The sequence below is a fragment of the Rana temporaria genome, chromosome 2 (genome assembly GCF_905171775.1).
Source record: "Rana temporaria chromosome 2, aRanTem1.1, whole genome shotgun sequence".
NCBI classification, from domain to species: domain Eukaryota; kingdom Metazoa; phylum Chordata; class Amphibia; order Anura; family Ranidae; genus Rana; species Rana temporaria.
This window is the reverse complement of record NC_053490.1, coordinates 75,698,102-75,718,321: the sequence shown is the minus strand read 5'-3', so window position 1 is coordinate 75,718,321 and position 20,220 is coordinate 75,698,102. Positions and strand designations below refer to the sequence as shown.

The 20,220-nt window shown below is 42.5% G+C and overlaps 1 protein-coding gene across 4 annotated transcripts in view; it reads right to left on the bottom strand.

Moving 5' to 3' along the window:
• DCLK1 (doublecortin like kinase 1) overlaps positions 1-20,220 on the bottom strand; it is a 477,375-nt gene that overhangs the window by 294,408 nt on the left and 162,747 nt on the right. For 3 of the 4 annotated variants that reach the window (XM_040340400.1, XM_040340401.1, XM_040340404.1), the window contains exon 4: positions 4,626-4,725. In XM_040340400.1, the coding sequence (XP_040196334.1) occupies positions 4,626-4,725 (100 nt within the window). Of the gene's footprint in view, positions 1-4,625; positions 4,726-7,951; positions 8,065-20,220 lie in introns of those variants that run through there. The other variant, XM_040340402.1, reaches the window with a different exon arrangement.

Sequence of the window (20,220 nt, the reverse complement as noted above, 5' to 3'; positions counted from 1 at the left end):
TTTAAAAAAAGTGTAATTTTCCCCCCCAAAAAGTGCGCTTGCAAGACCGCTGCGCAAATACGGGGTGATAGAAAGTATTGCAATGATCGCCATTTTATTCTCTAGGGTGTTAGGATAAAAAATATATATAATGTTTGGGGGTTCTAATTAGAGGGAAGAAGATGGCAGTGAAAATAGTGAAAAATTACATTAGAATTGCTGTATAACTTGTAATGCTTAACTTGTAATACAACTGCCACCACCAGATGGCACCAACTTACACATCTGGTGGTAATAACTTGTAATACCAAGTTTGCCCCCCCTTCCAAGCCAAGTCGCCAGGACCCTATTTCTAGTCGCCATGGCGACCTGGCGCCCAGGATTTGTCGAGCCCTGATTCAGGGGTTGATTTACTAAAGACAAATACACTGTGCACTTTACTCCAGAGCTTAGTAAATGAGCAGAAGCTCTGCTGACTTCCATCATCCAATCATGTGCAAGCAAAAATGCATTTATTTATTTTCCTAGCAGGTGATTGGGTAGATCTAGAAAAGTAAAGCTTTACCTTATTTACTAAGCTCAGGAGTAACTGTGCTTTGCAAAGTCTATTGGCCTTTAGTAAACCAACCCTTAGGGGTTTATTTACCAAAGGCAAATCCACTTTGCACTACAAGTGCAAAGTGCACTTGAAATTGCACTGGAAGTGCAGTCGCTGTAAATCTGAGGGGTAGATCTGAAATGAGGGGAAGCTCTTCTGATTTTATCATTCAATCATGTGCAAGCTAAAATGCTGTTTTTTATTTTCCTTGCATGTCCCCCTCGAATCTACTGTACAGCGACTGCACTTCCAAGTGCACTTTGCACTTGTAGTGCAAAGTGGATTTGCCTTTAGTAAATAACCCCCTAAGTGTTTAGGGCTAAAGTGAACCAGTACCCAGGCCCTATTCATATCTGATTAAGAAGATAAAATCATGTCAATAGTGCAGCAGAAAACATATAACACAGTGAGGAAGGTTTGTGGTCCAGGATGATAGGACAGTAAAAATTAAAAGCAGCCCCCCCCCCCCCCCCACTGTTTCAGAATGCTGACGGCCTGCATACCGGAAGCATTGCGGCCGCTTTATGGGGGCGCTAGACTAATTTGCCTCTTTGCTCAGTCTGCCCCGTTAAGCCTTGTACACACGACCGAGGAACTCGACGGGCGAAACACATCGTTTTCCTCGTCGAGTTCCTTGTTAGGCTGTCGAGGAACTCGACAAGGCAAGTTTCTCCATTGCCGTCGAGGAAAAAGAAAACATGCTCTCTTTTTGGCTCGACGGGATCCTCGACAGTTTCCTTGTCGAAAAATGTACACACGACCGGTTTCCTCGGCAAAAAAAAAATCCCAGCAAGTTTCTTGCTGGTTTTTGCAGAGAAACTCGGTCGTGTGTACGAGGCCTAAGACTGGCGCTACACTAACAGTGTAGCACAAGCCGGAAGGGACTCTTTCCGTGCTGCCCCCGTGCAAAGCGCTACCCTAGGCCTTGTTGGCCTAGGCCAGGATACAGCGTGGCATGTATCACCTATAAACTGGCCCTTTCTTTCTTTGAAGACCCATGCCCTACACTTTACACAGAAAACATTAAAAAAAACACATGAACCACAGAGTATCACAAACTACAGGATATTTTTTAACAGATAGTTTTGTTTTTTATATTACCATAAGGGCAAGGTCTTATTTAATATGTTTGTGAGCATGGTTGCATGCACCACCTTGAGAAAGTCATCATGGTATCTAGATATGGTAAGATCAGAGTCATAATTAACGAGTCACAATTGTGTCATCCAGCAAAACATGAACCCGTCAATTAGAGAATCGTCAACTACACTTGATGCCAACATTAACATTCCAGGAAATCTGCTTGTATGTTCTTGGCTGGCATTGGCATACTATATACTGGCACTTCACTCAGGATTATACATGGCCACGTAATAGTGATTATTACCCTATGATGTTCATCCAGCCCACACATTATTGTTTCCTTAGCAGTAATGAAACCATTTTAATGAATGTTCTTATTTTAGGAACATAAATGTTAGCAACCAATGCAAAATAATTAAAGAGGCTTTCCACACAAACCTTAGCAGTAAAGTGGAGGTTTAGACATAACTAAAATAAAATAAGGGTAAATCTCCCATAGGGTGCACAGACACAGCAATAAAAATATGTCAGCTTTTAACTCTTTACCAATCTACTAAAAATAAATAAACTGTCTGGTATTAAATCTGCTATAGCTCTACTTTACAGTATACCTGTAGTGCACTTGAAATGATCTACAAGGGAGAAATATTGGAGCTGCCATTTCTGATTTGTTTTAAAGGTATTGGCTCTGAGGCCTCGTACACACGACCGTTTTCCTCGATAGAATCCATCAACTTGGTGGGAGAGCTTTTTTGCCTAGGAAACCGGTCGTGTGTACGTTTTTCATCGAGGAAACTGACGAGGAAAAAAGAGAACATGCTCTCTTTTTATTCGACGGGGGTCTCAATTACCTCGTCGTGTTCCTTGTTGGGCTCGTTTTTGATGAGAAACGTGTGTATGCTAAGAAACCTGCGCATGCTCAGAATAAAGTATGAGACGGGAGCGCACCTTCGGTAAAAGTAGCGTTTGTAATGGAGATAGCACATTTGTCACGCTGTAACAGACTGAAAAGTGCAAATCGTCTCTTACCAAACTTTTACTTAACACGCAGTAACATGAGATTAGCAAAAGCAGCCCCAAGGGTTGTGCCAGTGGAATCGAACTTCCCCTGCCATTGTATGTGTTGTACGTCACCGCGTTTGAGAACAAGGAGATTTTGTCTTGACAGTGTGTACGCAAAGCAAGCTTGTCGAGTTCCTCGACAAGCCTAACAAGGAACTCGTTGAGGAAAACGATATGTCTTTTCCGAAAAGTTCCTTGGTCGTGTGTACGAGGCCTCAGCTATAATCATCCTGATCCTTTCTTTACCACCTTGGAACAAGTATGCTGACAGTGAAATCTGAAATGTTTGACAGGTACAGTATGTGTCAGGCCCCGTACACACGACCGAGGAACTCGACGTGCCAAACACATCGAGTTCCTCGTCGAGTTCAGTGTGGAAGCCGCCGAGGAACTCGGCGGGCCGACTTTTGCCATTGAACAACGAGGAAATAGAGAACATGTTCTCTATTTCCTCGCCGTGGTCCTCGTCGGCTTCCTCGGCCGAAAGTGTACACACGGCCGGGTTTCTCGGCAGAATTCAGCTCTGAACCGAGTTTCTGGCTGAATTCTGCCGAGAAACTCGGTCGTGTGTACGGGGCCATAGAATCAGCAGTAGCAACATCCGAAATGTCAAGTTTTTCCGTTTTCTTTATAGACGGTAATGTAACAATTCACATATATTACTAGTAGAGCATCTTGAAACCTGAACAATCTGGACACTCAGAATGGTAGTCTTTGGAGCTCCGAGAGATCTGGCTCACCTCTTCATTTTGCAAAGGGATACAATTGGTCATTGCAGTCATCACATTTAAAAAGTGTAGATCCAGTCAAAACCTAACTGAGCTATAATCTACTCCCACCTCCAATCTAAGCCTATTTTATCTACTTAGTAAAAGGAAAGATGTCTATACTTACCTATTCTGAAGTTGCTCCACTCCCGTCAGATATCTCATAATCTCGCCAGCGCCAGCTTCAGTGCATAGGAGAGATTGCTGACAATGCCTGCAGAGGCTGGGTGGTGACATCAACCCATAGGCACATTATGGGGCATCCGTTGTCCCCTGTCCCTCCTCTACACTGAAGCTGGCGCTGGGACCCGATCATGTAACTGGACCAGAGTGGCCTCAGCATAGGTAAGTAGAGACTTCTCTGTCCAGGGTAGATAAAATAGAAATAGAATAGGGTAAGATTAGATTTTAGCTTAGTTAGGATTTGACCGGAATTGCACTTGAAGGACTGGTAAACTGCAATCTACTACCTTTTTTTTGGGGGGGGGGGTTAATACAACCTTAAATATGGCAAATATAACTCCACAGCCCACTACATAACAATACAAAGTGGAAAGCGAAGTAAAAAGGTAAAAAAGGTAAGCAGCAATTAATAAATTTTTTAACGCTATGTGAATGGGAACCAGGGCCGCCAGGGGCCCGATGGGTATTATTTTTTTTTGTCTGACTCCTCCCCACCTTTATCAACTTTTGGCCATTTCGTTAACACAACCCCCCCCCCGCTTATCAGCTCGCGGCAGGAGAGAGAGAGGGCCCCCCCCCCCTGGTTTTCTGCTCCAGGGGGGCCCTGCCTAAAGCTTTGTAAGGGGCCCTGCCTAAAGCTTTGTAATGGCTGCCCTGATGGGAACATGTCACAAAGTAGTGTTATCCCAATTTGGCTGTGAGAGTTATATATATATTTGTACTTTAGCTCAAAGGTAAGTGTAGTCATTCACTCTGTACAGAACAATGTTTTAAATCCTAAATCTGTTAACATATCCTCATCTGTTTCTTATACGGAACAGAAATGTTTTCTTAGCAGGGTTTTTGTTGTTCTTGGATGTAATGTGAGCTATTTGGAGCTGACATAAACTTGGACAGTACAGTGAGTGTTGGAACACGTGTTGAACTTGTTACTGTTTGAAAGTCTCTCTTACCATTGTCATCCAGCAAGAAATCATCCTGGTAACGGAACTTTTCTGGTCCGCAAGCAATAAAAATGTCATCATCACCAAAGAAATCCTGAAGGCACATCACCTGAAAAGAGAGGTTATATAATTACAGATTACCATTACATCTTAAATTCACTTCCTCGCCGACAGCCTACATAATGAAATCAGTAGGGAGTCTGCAATAGAGACGTGCAAGAAACAGACACCTGTTTTCAGTCAGATGTGCACATTAATACATTTTAATCCACAATAATGGTCAACGCCTACAATGTCCTCCTCAGCTAGGTAGGGCTTTACTCCTAAGACCTCATGTATAGTGGATGTATAGCTCAGATGCATAAGACTATATTGTTTAGGTGTGGGTGGAGGGCAGAGGAGCACCATCCAGCCCCACTGCTGGTGGCCTGTAAAACTCCATGAGAGGCTGAAAGCTGCTGTGACTCAACGGGGATGGATAGTGTACAGATTGGTACTAAAGTTTAGGGTAGTATGTGCCCATCGACGAATGCTCAGAATGCAGAACACTTGTGTTGTGGGCATTCATTTCTGGAGCATACTGCACTAAACATTAGTACCACTCAGTGCACCATCCAACCACAGCAGCTGTTTTACACGGTAATGGTGCACACACACTATACTTTAAAGCAGAACTAAAAGTGAAACTTTTTATTTTCGTTTTGGATAGAGGAAAGGAAGGTTAAGACCCCTTTCAAGTTTTATTGACATCTGTTACCTATTGAAGAATTCTCCTTTTATTTCCTGTCCTATAACCAAAACAGGAAGTGAGAGGAAATCCCTCTAAAATGTGGGAATGCCTGGCTGTCACCAGAACTAGTTTTCCCATTGAAAGATTTACCCTCTAATTCTGTGCTGGTGACAACCTAAAATTTGGGATCTTTCACTCCTAGGGATTACAGTCACCAGGGCAAATATAGACAGCGAATTACCCTAAAAGGTAAAGATAAAAACCTGATATAGAACAGTTGGAGTTGGCTTTAGAGAAGGCAAGACGCGTTGACCAAGCTGCCTTGAGGAAGAGGTTTCTTAGCTAAACTTCCACAACTACCATTCCTTTGTCCAAGGAGACCATCTCTGTGGCCATTGAGGATACAAGAATCACTAAAGCTCATTTAAAGATGGCTCAACCTAGAAAGAATCGGACGCCTGTTAAGCGTCAAACTCATGGCCGACGGATGACAAGCAGAGCTCCTATACAAACACCTTCTAAGCAACGCAGACCTGTCTCCTACATCTTCCGCATTAGGAAGGTCCGCACAGGTCTTCGCCCCAAGTTTAGAATGTCCACCAAAGCTCGGAGTGCCATGTCCTCATTTGTTAAAAACCTGTGTGACAAGATGGCCATAAGTGTTCTGATGCCCAGAACCCTAACCAAGCATGCCTTATCGAAGGACAACAAAGTGCTGAGCAATTACAACCTGAGAAAGTCACATTAAAAGGCATCACACAGCACCAGAAAATGATATGTAACTCAATAAATATATTACAATCGAAAAAAAAAAAACTGATATAATCCCTCTCCACTCTATCCAAAACTAACAACTAAAAAATAAAAAAACAATTGTTTTTAGTTATACTTTAACCTTCACAGAAGAGGAAAGAACGCCATCTTTGAATGGTTACCTGATCTAGGGGAGGGACTAGATACTTATAGGTACTTATTCCGGATGTTTCCCAACAACCAGTCTATCACAGCTGTGTACAGTGTACTGTACACAGAAAATAAAATAAAAATTGCTAGGGGAAGTGAAGAGACTGCTTGTCTTTTCTGCCTCCAGCAATTTTTATTTTTAGAGTTTTGTCTTGCTTTAAAGTAAGTGTGATGATGATTTTTTTCCTAATTTATTCTGCTGAAGGCACTAATCAGTTTAACCCCAAGTGAAGATCTATAGTTCATTAAGTTAATAACATGCAGGCAAAATCCAGCCTCCAAAGACCAACCTTAATAATCCCTTCCACCCTGGTTTACAATATTTAAAGCTGGATTTAAAGAAAATAATTAAAATGAAGTGTTATGCATAATGCATAATTTACCGACGTCCTAACTGGTGCCACAAAGCCACACTTAATAGGTAACTTCACTTTAGCATAAAAAAATAGCAAATAATAATAATAATAATAATAAATATATATAAAACATATACAGGTGCACAAAGATATACAATACCCCAAGACATAAAGATGTTAATTAATGCCTACCATACAGGTGAATTCTTTCTTTTCCAATATTTTTTTTTAAATGGGTGTACGACATACAAAACATGTCATGTGCTTTTACCCAGTAGATTTTCAAACCAAAGGCTCCCAAAATATCTGCATAGCACATATTCTGAAGCAACATGATTAGACTGAACCATTACTTATGTATTTAAAATGAAATAAGGTGATGAAAACAGAGACCTGTAAATCAAAAGAGTTTGCAACTACCATGACAATGCTAATGTGAGCTGCTGCACACCAGTAGTGTATTTACCGTAGGTTTTGTGCTGCCCTAGGCCTGACTAAACTCATGCACCCCCTAATTTAAATATGACCCACCCCTTCCTGTCAAGGCCACAAACCTTTCTGTTTAAGACCCGCCCTGAAATTTTCGAGTGGGGACACTAGTTCTGAGGGCCTTGGGGGGGGGGCAATGGATTCCCTTAATTTGCATAGATTTCCTCTCACTTCCTGTTTGGCTATGGGGCAGGAAGTGACAGGAAATATCTGCAATGGGACAGGGATGGTAAAAAATTAACTGACAGGGGCTATAACCCTCCCTTACTCTATCCCCAAAAAAAAGTTGCTGCTTTATGGAGGTGCTAGACTAAATTGCCTCTCAGCCCAGTCCATCCCATGAGACTGGTGCTACACTAACAGTGTAGCACAAGCCGGCGGGGACTCTTTCCATTCTGCCCCCCTGCAAAGTGTTGCCCTAGGCTTGGGCCAGGATACAACAATTCTGCACACATGAACAGATACCATAAACACGAATAAAGGGAAAGAAACTAGGAAGCTCTGGAGCAACTGTTCTTGCAGAGTGAAACTGCACTTTGGAAAATGCACAGTCTATTTGGCTTTAGTAAATCAACCATATGTCTCCTGAAAGGTAACATATCCACGAGTCCAATATTTCTTCGAATAAAGGTCATTTATCATGCACTGTAGCCAACAATATTTCTCTTATGATTATCCATGATAGCTTTGATTTTATCAGTGAGAACTGAATAGACGAGAACCTCCATGACCTTGCAATTGCTATCCTGGCTGCTAAGAATATAAATAAAGTGAATTCTTTCATTAGATATATGCACCGTGTTGCTCGCTGCGTTTGCGTCCATGAACGGAGTATGACTTCAATAACAGAGATTTGTATGCTTGGTCATTCTTATATGGATTCCATATAAGTACTTCCTCCCTGCCCAGTTTCCGGTGGTCTTACGAGGGCTGTATACAAAAGGCACCTGCTTTTTATCAGCGAAGTCAGAACTCAACAGAATTCATTCCTTTCCGTAGGAATAGGGTCTCCATGGAAACAGTTACATCATGATGATGCTCAAACCATGTCACTGGAGTAGACAACATCATAATAAATTAGCTTCCTTTAAAAAAGTGACCTCAATAAATTTCCCTCAAAAAAAAATAAAAATAATAATTAGATGCGAAAAGAAGAAAACATCCTGTACTTACAGAACAAACACATTAGCTGTTTCTAGGTGTAACATCATCCGCTGCTATTGTAATGACTGATTAAAGGAGATTTTTTATAACAAGGCAAGAATAATTATACTAGGCTAATCTTCTGCTACAGTTTGTTACTAAGCAGCTTGTGACAATGACGTGAAGGCTAAGCAGCTGCCCCCGTTTTCAGCACTTCAGGTGAGGAAAGTGTTACCTAATCCTCAGGATGAAGGCAGAAAGAACATGGAGTGCAAGAAACCAAAAATTGTGATGTTCTTATAGCAAATAATTAGTAAATCCTCCTACCAGATGTGAGTAAATAGAACCTAGATAGTTTCTTTGGGCAAAACATAAAATTGTGTCTGCTCCAGTTTTCATAAAAAAAATATAATTTCTTATACAATGGCAATGGTTAAAAAGTAACTCCACTTTTTCTAAGAAAAAAAACCTCCCCTCTGGGTGCTAAATTTACAGGGATATTAACAAACTTTATTGCAGATTCCTACCGGTTTCTGCTCTGAAGAAATAGCTGGTTGTACATCAAATACTGATTTTGAATGCAAGTGACTAATTTATTTTAATCAGCTGATGCACAATCTGATGAGAAAAGCTGCAGTGTCTGCATCCTTTCAGAAGCGGTTAACCCTTACGGAGTATCTCACCTATAATGACACTTCTGCTGCAGAGGATTCCTAAAACTTGACTAGTAAGTGCAAAGTTCTGTCAAGTCCAGGTACCTACTCTCCCCAAGAAAAGGTATCCAAAAATGTTGGGTGGTGGGGTGGAGGTGGAGAAGGAAAGCAGAACTTCCCCTTTTTGGTTAAGTTTCACTTTAATCTGTTGTGACCTAATACTTTTCAGATTTTAGAATGCTTTTATCTATGTATTAAAGATAAAATTTTGTTGTTGTTATTATTCCTTTTTATTTTTATTTTTTTATGTTGTCTGCCATCTTAACTAAGACCTTGAAACTCAAGTAATGAAAATGGAAACTGAAGTGCCACACCAATGCTACAAGGTCCAGATATAGCTTATTCCAATAAAAGTCAGGAGGACAATCCAAAAAGCATACAATTTGTTTTGGAGGGACAAGAATTCCCAAGTGTGTTTTCTCAATGGATGTAGGAGAAGCACACGTTTTGTTTCCAGCTTTACATCCAAGGAACATAAGAAAGAGCCATTTATCATGTGTTCCACCGAGGGGGGGGGGGGGGGGTTAGCCTACTTACTGCAGTGCCCTTGTGGACTGCAGTATGTGGGCAGGATGAAACACCCCCTCCAAGTTTGCCTTAATGAGCACATTAATAATATTAGGAAGGGGTTCACCAAACATTTGGTATCTAAACATTACCTAAATGTCCATAATAAGGAACCTCCAGAAGTATTTTCTTAGGGATAGACGAATTTAGTCCCCACTGGATGGGAAGTTGCCTTGTAAGAAGTATCTCTAGACTTGAGATGGCATGGATACATAGGTTAAAGACTTATGTCCCCTTTGGTTTAAATTTAGATGTGGATTCAGTTTCGCAGTTTAGGAAGCTGAAAGAAGCAGCTCTGGAGAGAGGAAAAGGTATGCACTTGCTGCTGGTATGGAGGTGTTAAGTATGGGCAAAGGAAATGTTCACTTTAAAGTGGTTGTTAAAACTTACAACACACGTATTGCTACAGGTAAGGCTATATTAGGGCTTACCTGTAGCTACCCTGGATATCTCCTAAACCTGTACAGTTTATGAGATATCCCCTGTGTCTGCATGTGCCAAAGTCATCGGCACATGCGCACTGAAGCAATGGCATGTCGTGCCGTTGCTCCAGTTAGACTGTGCCGTTACCGGCAGCTCCCACGTGCATGTGTGGAAGTGACGTCATCGCGGCTCCGGCCAATCACAGTGCTAAAGTAACTCCGGGAGTGATGTCGGCAGCCGGTGCTGTGTACGGGCACCACAGCGAGGTCTTTGATCTCAGGTGAGAATTACATAATGAGCTATGCATACTAGCTCATTATGCCTTTGTCTTGCAGGTGTTTTTTTTGCTTTGTTTTTTTGTCACTAAGGGTTTACAACCACTTTAAGAGGAGCAGCAAAATAAGAAAGAAGTTCAGGCAGTCAGGTGCTAGGCAACAGGTTGAATTCTTAATCTGTAGAAACAGTCACGGCCCATCCTTAATGCTTACCACTTGTCCCCTCTCCTTTCTAATAATATTTGTTGGAGCTCTTTTTTAAGGACTGGTTCCAACCAGATGCAGTACAGTGTGTTTTAAATCTGCATCAAAAATGCATGCAAAGTGTATTCCAATGGACCTCGTCCACACCAGTGCAGATTGTTCCAGTGAGGTCCTAAAAAAAATATCACGTTGCATTGTTTCTATAGAATGCATCTGTAACATGGAAAAACACATAAAAAAACACACTGGAATGCACAGGTCCTGAATTGAGATGAAGCAAAAAAGGAAAAACACACCAGAACACATCAAAAACACACAAGTAGAAATGCACCTGGAATGCAGAAATGTTGGTGTGAACCAACCCTAAAGATGTGCCACCAGCAAAACACTTAATTTTCCTTGTTCAATAAATATCCTACAGTCAGAACATTCTACATGCATCCCGATGTTCACATAAAAAGTCAGACAACATCACATCATCCAGTTTGGTCTGGGAATGAAAATTTAAGTGGTTGAGCTTTCATGCAGACACTATCCTCGTATCTCGCAGACACCGGGGACTTTGTAAACAAATTGCCGGGATTATCTCCAGGAAACACTCGTGGCTAGTCTAGATGATGAGACGTTGTATGGTAAACTAGATCACAAATTAGGTTTCTAGCCTAGTCCTGATTTATTAAATCCAGAGGAAGTCATTTTACGGCACATCCTATCCTTTGTAAATCTGTTTTAGGATAGAACTGTTTCCTCTTTAGTGGCTGCATCGATAATCAATTAGCAGGAGCGGAAATAGGGACTGGCTGTGCCCCCAAATATTCGAACATCTTTTTTGGGGACTGGAAGGACCATACTGTCTTCCCAAAATACGATAAAATGGATTCATTAACAATGTATTTTTGTATTGGGAAGTTCATCAGGCTCTGTTCATGTAGTTCATTGCTGAAAAAAGTTTAAAATATGATTGAAATTTATTTTTCTAGACATTTATACCAGTTGGGATTTATCTGTCCTAACTACTTGCAGTCTGCCCACCGCACATTTACTGCGGCAGGGCGGCCGCTCTGCGGCAGATCACGTACCTAGTTCGTGATCTGACACTTCTGGCTTTGGGGGCATGCGTGCACGCCGCTGGCGACCCACTCCCGCTGCGAGTGCCACAGACGCCCAGCAGCCAGTGCCACGGACTCGATATCCGCCAGCACCCGGCAATGCTTCGGTACACAGGCAGAACTGCGGTGTCAGGAAGGGCATGCCAACATCCAAGATGGCGGCCGTAGAAGACGGCCTGTAACTACAGCTCCTGCCAGAACACTGCTGGTACGCATGCACGCGCCGCGCACCCTGTGACAGTCTTGGCGCCAGACAGGCTATTTAAACTGGGTCAGTACCCAGACTCAGGTGCTATCTGTTCTACAGCGTTTGCGTGTTCTGTTCCCCAGTATCTGATTCCTGTTCCTGTTATCTGACCTGGCTTGTCCTTGACGCTCCTGCTTTCTGCCTGCACCTGATCTGGCCTGTTTGACTTGCATCTGCCTGCTCCTTCTGCTACCTCGCTGCCAGCTCATTACCGACCCTGCCTGTACCTTGGCTCCGCTCCAGCCTACGCTTCTGTTCCTGATTTGTTCGCCAGTGTATGACCCGGCCTGCCTGCACCTGCTATCTCTGCAGCCCTTCTGAGTCCTGTTGAGCATCCACCCCCTTTGTCCCTAGTGGTCTGCCCAGTGTCCTGCATGTAGTTTTATATAATAAAAACTGTTCTTTCTGCCTGGAAACTGTAGATTGTCCATAGCAACCAAAAAGTGTCCCTTTACATCAAAAGTGCTTTTAGACCAGTTTGAAAACAGCGATAATAAATTAGAATCACTTTCAGAATTGAGTGATAGCAATTTGTGGGGAAATTTCGTCATCAAACAATAAAAATAATGACAGCGACAATTCTGCAACTGAGCAAATTTCAGTGTTTTTGATTTGATTACATTATTAAATAATTGTTATTATAATTACATTATTATTTGTTATAATTATTTATAGTTATTTATTATATTGTAATTTATGATTTTGTGTTTCAAACTTTATCATACCCAAGATGTCTACTAGACTCTTGTTTGGACAGATTTAAGTGAGTTATTCCTAAGAATTACAGGCCTACAATATAAAACGCAGAATTTCCATGCAAAATAATTGTACCGCTTTCAGCACCTAAAACCAGAAGGAATCATACCGCCAGGGAGGTTAAGTGGGAGAACTTGCACAATTGGTGACTGACTAAATACTTTTTTGCCCCACTGTAGCATAATAATATATTATTTAGCTTGATTAAAACATTACATTACCTTTTCAGCAGCAGAAGATTCTCATTCTCCTCTTAACTGTGTGAGAAAAACACAGGATTATGGATAAACCTTATACACATAAACTTATGTTTTTTTCTTTGTAGTTAAGAGGGCTGGGCTGGAAGGGAGCATTTGTCTTTAACCACTTCCCACCGGCCCGATGACTTTTTACGGCCGCAATGTGGATCTTAATTGCCGGGAGACCGTCTATACACGGCCTCCAGCCACTGGGTGTCGCGCGCGCACGCCCGCCACGTCACTTAGGTGCCGATGCGCATGCCTGGCGGCCGCAATGTCCGCTAGGCACCCGCGATCAGCAGTCACAGAGACAGGGACATGGATCTATGTGTGTAAACACAGAGATCCACATCCTGTCAGGGAGAGGAGACCGATGATGTGTCCCTTGTATATAGGGATAACCATCGGTCACCTCCCCCAGTCACTCCCCTCCCCCCACAGTTAGAAACACATGCAGGGCACACATTAACCCCTTCCTCGCCCCCTAGTGTTAACCCCTTCCCTGCCAGTCACATTTATACAGTAACCAGTGCATATTTATAGCACTGTTCGCTGTATAAATGTGAATGGTCCCAAAAATGTGTCAAAAGTGTCCGATGTGTCCGCTGTAATATCACAGTCGTGACAAAAATCGCAGATCGCCGCCATTAATAGTAAAAAAAAAAAAAGTCATAATTCTATCCCCTATTTTGTAGGCGCTATAACTTTTGCGCAAACCAATCACTATACGCTTATTGCATTTTTTTTTTCCCAAAAATATGTAGAAGAATACGTATCGGCCTAAACTGAGAAAAACATTTTTATTTTTTGTGGGAAAAAAAAAGGACGTCAATTTTGTTTGGGAGCCACGTCGCACGACCGCGCAATTGTCATTCAAAGCGTGACAGTGCTGAAAGCTGAAATTTCGCCAAGGCAGGAAGGGGGTATATGTGCCCAGTAAGCAAGTGGTTAAGACACATGCTCCCTTTTATGACACTGCAGTGAGAGGACAGTGTCACTTTACCATTGGTCCAAGGCTCCAAGCTGTCCATTGAGCTCAGTGCCTCTGACAAGAAGTGAGAAGAGGCACTGTGAGCTCATCCTCTCAGTTTGCTGCAAACAGAGTATGCCAGCTTGTAATTAAACTTTGACCCGTGGTGGGGTAGGACTTTGGCTACTTACCCACCAAATTTTGGGGTCTGTGACCCCGGTTTGCTAAACTACGACCCTCTAAGCAATTTTTTTAGTTTTTTAGGTTTATGGCTCTGCCTCACCTGCCTCCCCTGACTGCACGTCCCTGATATACACTCATTTGCCACTTTATTAGGTCCACCTTGCTAGTATCGGGTTGGACCCCCTTTTGCCTTCAGACCTGCCTTAATTCGTTGTGGCATAGATTCAACAAGGTGTTGGAAACATTCCTCTCTCGTTCCACCACATCCCACCACATGCCAAAGGTGCGCTATTGGATGGAGATTTGGTGACTGTGGAGGCCATTGGAGTACAGTGAATCAGTTTGAGATGTCTTGAGCTTTGGAATATGGTGCATTATCCTGCTGGAAGGAGCCATTAGAAGATGGGTACACTGTAGTCATAAAGGGATGAACATGGTCAGCAACAATATTCAGGTAGGCCGTGGTATTTAAACGGTGCTCAATTGGCACATTACATCTCCACCCCCAGCTTGAACTGTTTAAACAAGGCAGGATGGATCTATGCTTTCATGTTGTTTATGCCAAATTCTGACCCTACCAATCTAAATGTCGCAGCCGAAATCGAGACTTATCAGACCAGGCAACGTTTTTCCAATCTTCTATTGTCCAATTATGATGAGCCTGTGTGAATCATAGCCTCAGTTTCTTGTTCTTAGCTGACAGGAGTGGCACCCAGTTTGATCTTCTGCTGCTGTATCCCATCTGCTTCAAGGTTTGATGTGTTGTGCGTTTAGAGATGGTATTCTGCATACCTTGGTTGTAGAGCTGCACGATTAATCGTTAAAGAATCGAGATCACGATCCTACCCCCCTCACGATCTTAAAAAAGCATTTCCTCAATTCAGCGCAGAGAGTTCTCTACTCCAGCCGGCAAAAAAACAAAACAGACAGCCTGCCAAGTTTCTCACAACATTGCTAAAGAGAAACATTGTAACATATAGTTCTTTTAGATCAAAGGGAAGAACTCCTGTCTGTAAATGAGGTCAGTTTAACCGCTAAACTAACTAAACCTCTTGACACTTGTTGCTTACAAGGTAAAATCAGTATTTTTTGCTTAAAAATTACGTGGAACCCCAAAACATTCTATATTTTTAGCAGAGATCCTAGAGAATAAAATGGTGATTGTTGCAATATTTTATGTCACACTATTTGTGCAGCAGTCTTTCAAATGCAATTTTATTTGGAAAAAAATACACTTTAATAAATAAAATAAAAACTAAATAGTAAAGTTAACCCAATTTTTTTGCATAATGTGAAAGATGATGTTACGCTACGAGAATCGAGTTTTTTTATTCTAAACAAAAATATTGTGATTCTCGTTTTAGCCAGAATCGTGCAGCTCTACTTGGTTGTAACGAGTGATTATTTGAGTTACTGTTGACTTTTTATCATCTCGAACCAGTCTGCCCATCCTCAGACCTCTGACATCAACAAGACATTTTTCTCCACACAACTGCCACTCACTGGATATTTTCTATTTTTCGGCCCATTCTCTGCAAACCCTAGAGATGGTTGTGTGTGAAAATCCCAGTAGATTAGCAGTTTTTTAAATACTCAGACCAGCCCGTCTGACACCAACAACCGTGCCACATTCAAAGTCAGTTAAATGCCACCCCCCCCCCCCCATTCTGATTCAGCAAGTCATCTTCGTCACATCTAAAGCATGAAACAATGGCGCAGAATGGTACCAGTCCCCAAAAGGATGTTGACGCAAAGGAGACAAATGCAAGCCCGCAAAATTCCAGTGGTGTGCGCACAAGGGCAAAGTCCTCTGTGCCAGCCCAGAACGAAGGCTTTATTAAGTCTCTCCTCCTAAGGATCTCTCGCATCTGGCCTTTGAAATGCCTAAATGTTTTGAGTTGCTGCCATGTGATAGGGTGATTAGCAATTTCTGTTACTAAGATATTGAACAGGTGTACCTAATAAAGTGGCCAGTGAATGTAGTTACATAGGTGGTAAATATGAAAAAAGAGTCTATCCAGTTTAACCTGTGTGGGTATTACGTCTCTACCTCGTCCCATACCCCTGTATATTGTGTTTGCCAAGATGCCCATCTAAAAGATTTTTGAACTTATTGACACTTCACACTGACACCACTGATTGTAGAAGGGAGTTCCACATCCTAACCGCTCTAACCATAAAGACACTCCTACACAGCTTGAGGTTAACCGCTTCTCGTCCAACTTCATTGAGTGGCCATTTGTCTTATTAAGCGCCCTGAGACTGAATTGTTGTCTCCCTATGCTAGAATCGCCATTTAGATATTTGTAAATTGTTATTGTTTCTCCTCTCAAGCATCTCTCCTCTAGGAAGAATACGTTTAGTGTGTGTAGTCATTCCTCAAAATCCTCCAGTCAGCTTTGATGCCCTTCTCTGGACTCTCTCCAGTTCCAGTACATCCTTCCTGAGGACTGGTGACCAGAACTTGATGGCTTACTCGTTATGTGGCTGAACCAGGGTTTTGTAAAGTGGTAGAATTATAGTTTTATTTCTTGATTTTCATTCCCTTTTTAACACATGCTAATATTCTACTGGCCTTGCTTGCTGCAGCTTGGCATTGCAGGCTATTGCTGAGTCTATCATCTACTAGGACCCCCAGATTCTTTTTCATCCTCTAGCCTACAAGTACAACCCGGTGCATTGCTTTGACAACTTGCAATATCCCATGCACAAGCATGAAGGTTGTAGCTGGGCCCCTAAACCTCCAATGGGCCCTAGGTTACCTTAGGGATGATCTGACGCTGGATCCTGGGTATATCAAGGGAGCATTGCTCCTTTTGTGAATCAGCCTGTACATTACCCTTCACACATCTTATATATCTGTTGTAGTCATTATTTCCCCAGATAAAACGGCACAACAGTATTTCGAACACTTATACTATATCCACCAGATAAGAGTATACAGTACACATAACTCAATATTCACTCATTCCACGATACAACAGCATCATCTACTGGCCAACACACGTTTAACAAATAATAATTTACTTTCAACTTGCTTTGCTAATATCCATAGGAAAAAAAGAAAATCACATTTTAAAGAAGTTGTAAAGGAAAAAAAAATTTTGGCTGAAATTACTGTTTACAGGGTATAGAGACATAATAGTTAACTGATTCCTTTTAAAAATGATTAAAAATAGATAAAAATCAATCATATAATGTACCTACAGTTTCAGTTATGTTTTTGCATGCTGTTTCCTGCTTCTGTGATGTACAGAGAAACAGAGCCAATACAGGGCAGTGATGGTTTGTAAAACAAAACTGATTGGTGCTGAGGGGTTTTAGACACACAGTAATCACACCTCCTTGATTAGTGACCACAGAGAGAAAGCTCCCATGACTTTTTTTATCAGGAAACAGACAACCAGTAAGTGTTCAGAACAGAGAAGGATTACAGCAACATCAGAGCAAAAATGAACAATGAGGACATGAAACCAGGACTGCAGTAAGGTAAATGAAGATATTTAGCTAAAAAAAAAATCCTTTAGTGACATTGTATGAACAGAAGATCAGCATTTCCCCCCCCTGACAGGACCGGAAGCTGTGTGTTTACACACACAGCTCCCATTCCCCGCTCTGTAACGAGCAATCGCGGGTGCCCGGCGGCGATCGAGCCCGCCGGGCACACGCACGGGAGTCGGGGGCGAGCGGTGGGCGCACGCGTGCCTCCGGCGGCGTGCGCGCACCCCTAGTGGCCGCTCAAAGAGCCGCCGTACAGCTACGGGCTCTCGCCCAGGAGAGCCGACCTGCCGCCGTATAATGACGGTGGCTGGTCGGCTAGTAGTTAACACTCGTCTTCAGCTTAAAGTGAAATTAAAGTTTTTTGCCAAAATAAAAAAATGATGATATACTAAACTGCTCTGTGCACGATATTGCACAGAGTGGTCCCTTACATTCTCTTCTGGAGTCCCTTGCTGGTGCTCTCCCCGCTCCTTCTTCCTGCAGGTGCCCCCATAGTAAACACTGTCATATAGTGGCACCCGTGCAGACGTTCTCCCAAGCCAGGCTGTGTGCGTCTATAGACACACACAGCGCTGCTCAGCCATGCCCCCTGCTCCCCTCTCACGGGATTTAACTAACAAGTCTACGGATCCTACTGCTCTCAAAGAGAGAGCATTTGCGCTGCAGTCGGCTATATATAAGTGTTTAGGATTTTATTATTTTTTTTACACATTATGTTTGCTTATAACAAAGAATTTCATTTCTATATTCAAACATTTTACTGAATGAAATCAATTAATTCAGTTTGTTCTGTTGTGATTAGCTGTGACTGGCCACATGTTATCACATGGCAGGCACAGATGGGCTGTGATTGGGCCAGTGAGTACCATGTGTTTATTGTGACCAATAACAGTTTCTCATGCGTGTCCGTGGGACAATTAATTGCCATACATTCTCTGCATTTAAATAAAAAAAAACTTCCATTACTTGCAACTTGATAAATTCTCAGCACTTAGTTTTATATGATGTGTCTCTTTGGGAGGAAAGGAGGTTTTGCCTTTACTGCGGAAGGTGTAGCTTCAGTTCTAGCCTTAGTGACTTTAAATGTGTATTAATATATATTTGCATATGTTCTTCCATTTTTATATTTTGCAGGTCAATGATCTACTATCAAAACTGTCAGAGAATGGGACAGAATAGAAAGTCAGGAATGTTTTGATGTCATAGTGTGTCACTGTAAAGATTGTACAGAGAATGTTTTATATTGTTATATCTTTCCATCTTTCTTTTTCTCCTCTGTTCTGTAAAAGCAGATTCAGGTCAGGCGTTCAGGATTGAACACCTTCTTGTTGAGACACTGAGGACAGTGTCTATTTAGGTGGGGGGAGTGTGTAGCGCCTGGTTACTTAAAAGGTACCGGAGCTAGTCAAATTTAGAGAAGGATCAGAGTGTTAACTGACTCTGATCCAATTATTATGTTCTAAACTGGTCTCTGTCTCAGCTTGTCTGTGCTGTGGGCTGTCTATTGTTACTGGGGTGTAGTTTCTACCCCAGGACAGTGGGTGGCAGCAATGGAGTCAAGGTTTGGGTGCTCTTCCTCAGCAGCCAATCAGGAGGGTTGAGCCTCGCTGTGTATGGGGAGGGTATTTATGGGGCAGGTTTTATTAGTCTGACTTCTTCTTCGAAGTGCGGCACCCACCTTTAGGGTGACTGCGCATAACCCTGCGCCCCAGTGTAATGGCCTTCCAGGCAGGGGTGCGCATGCCACCCGGTATTCCTGGTTCCCGGGACCATGTTGGTCCGGAACATTTGAGTGGTCGACTGGGTTCCCAATTCTGAAGATCCCAATCGAGATAGCTGTTTGGTGGGGAGTCCATCTGAGGAGAGCCAATGAGAGGCTGGCGATCCAATAGGATCTCAATAAACCACCGGGGATCAAAGTAGCCGGACACTGAGAGACTGGTCACCTCTCAGTCGGTACCTGAAAAACTATCTGAAGGAGTTCCAGATGCAATTTTAACAAGGAGGACCATCTCCGTAATCACAATCATAGAGAGGGCATGTGGCAGAGGTTTTTCCCTGAGTCCATTTCAGGAGGGTCTGTGGCAGAGACTTTTCCTACAAGTTCGAGCGGTACTCTGGCTGCCAGGTCAGTGAGAGTAGGCCTGTCCAGGTACGCTATACCCACTCTGGCTAGAGTGGCGAAGAATACAAAGTATTGTTGGAAGCAGGACTGTTTCCCTATTGTTGCGCCTGAGTCCGCTATTTCTTCTTCTACTTCACCTCTACTCTTCATCACAAGTTTTAATGTTTTAACCTGGCTGGGTAATAAAGAGTACAGCAAAAGACACCTGTCGTGGACATTCCATTACTGCTATATGCACCATACACCCCTAGGCAGGCGGAAGAGCCATGAGGTAACATGCCACCCAAAACAAGCCAGCAACTCCTTCGGGGGTAGTGCTACATTATTATTATTATTTATTTATTGCAGGCACTTATGTAGCCCATCAATTTACACGGCGCTTTACATATTTATTATACATTCACATCAGTCCCTATCATCAAGAAACTTGCAATCTGAGGTCCCTTATGCCCTGTACACATAATCGGAATTTCCGATGGGATAAAATCTGATGGATTTTTCCGTCGGAATTCCGTTTCAAGTTGTCTTGCATACACACTGTCAGACCAAATTCCGACCATCCAAAACGCGGTGACGTAAAACACTACGACGAGCTGAGGAAAATGAAGTTC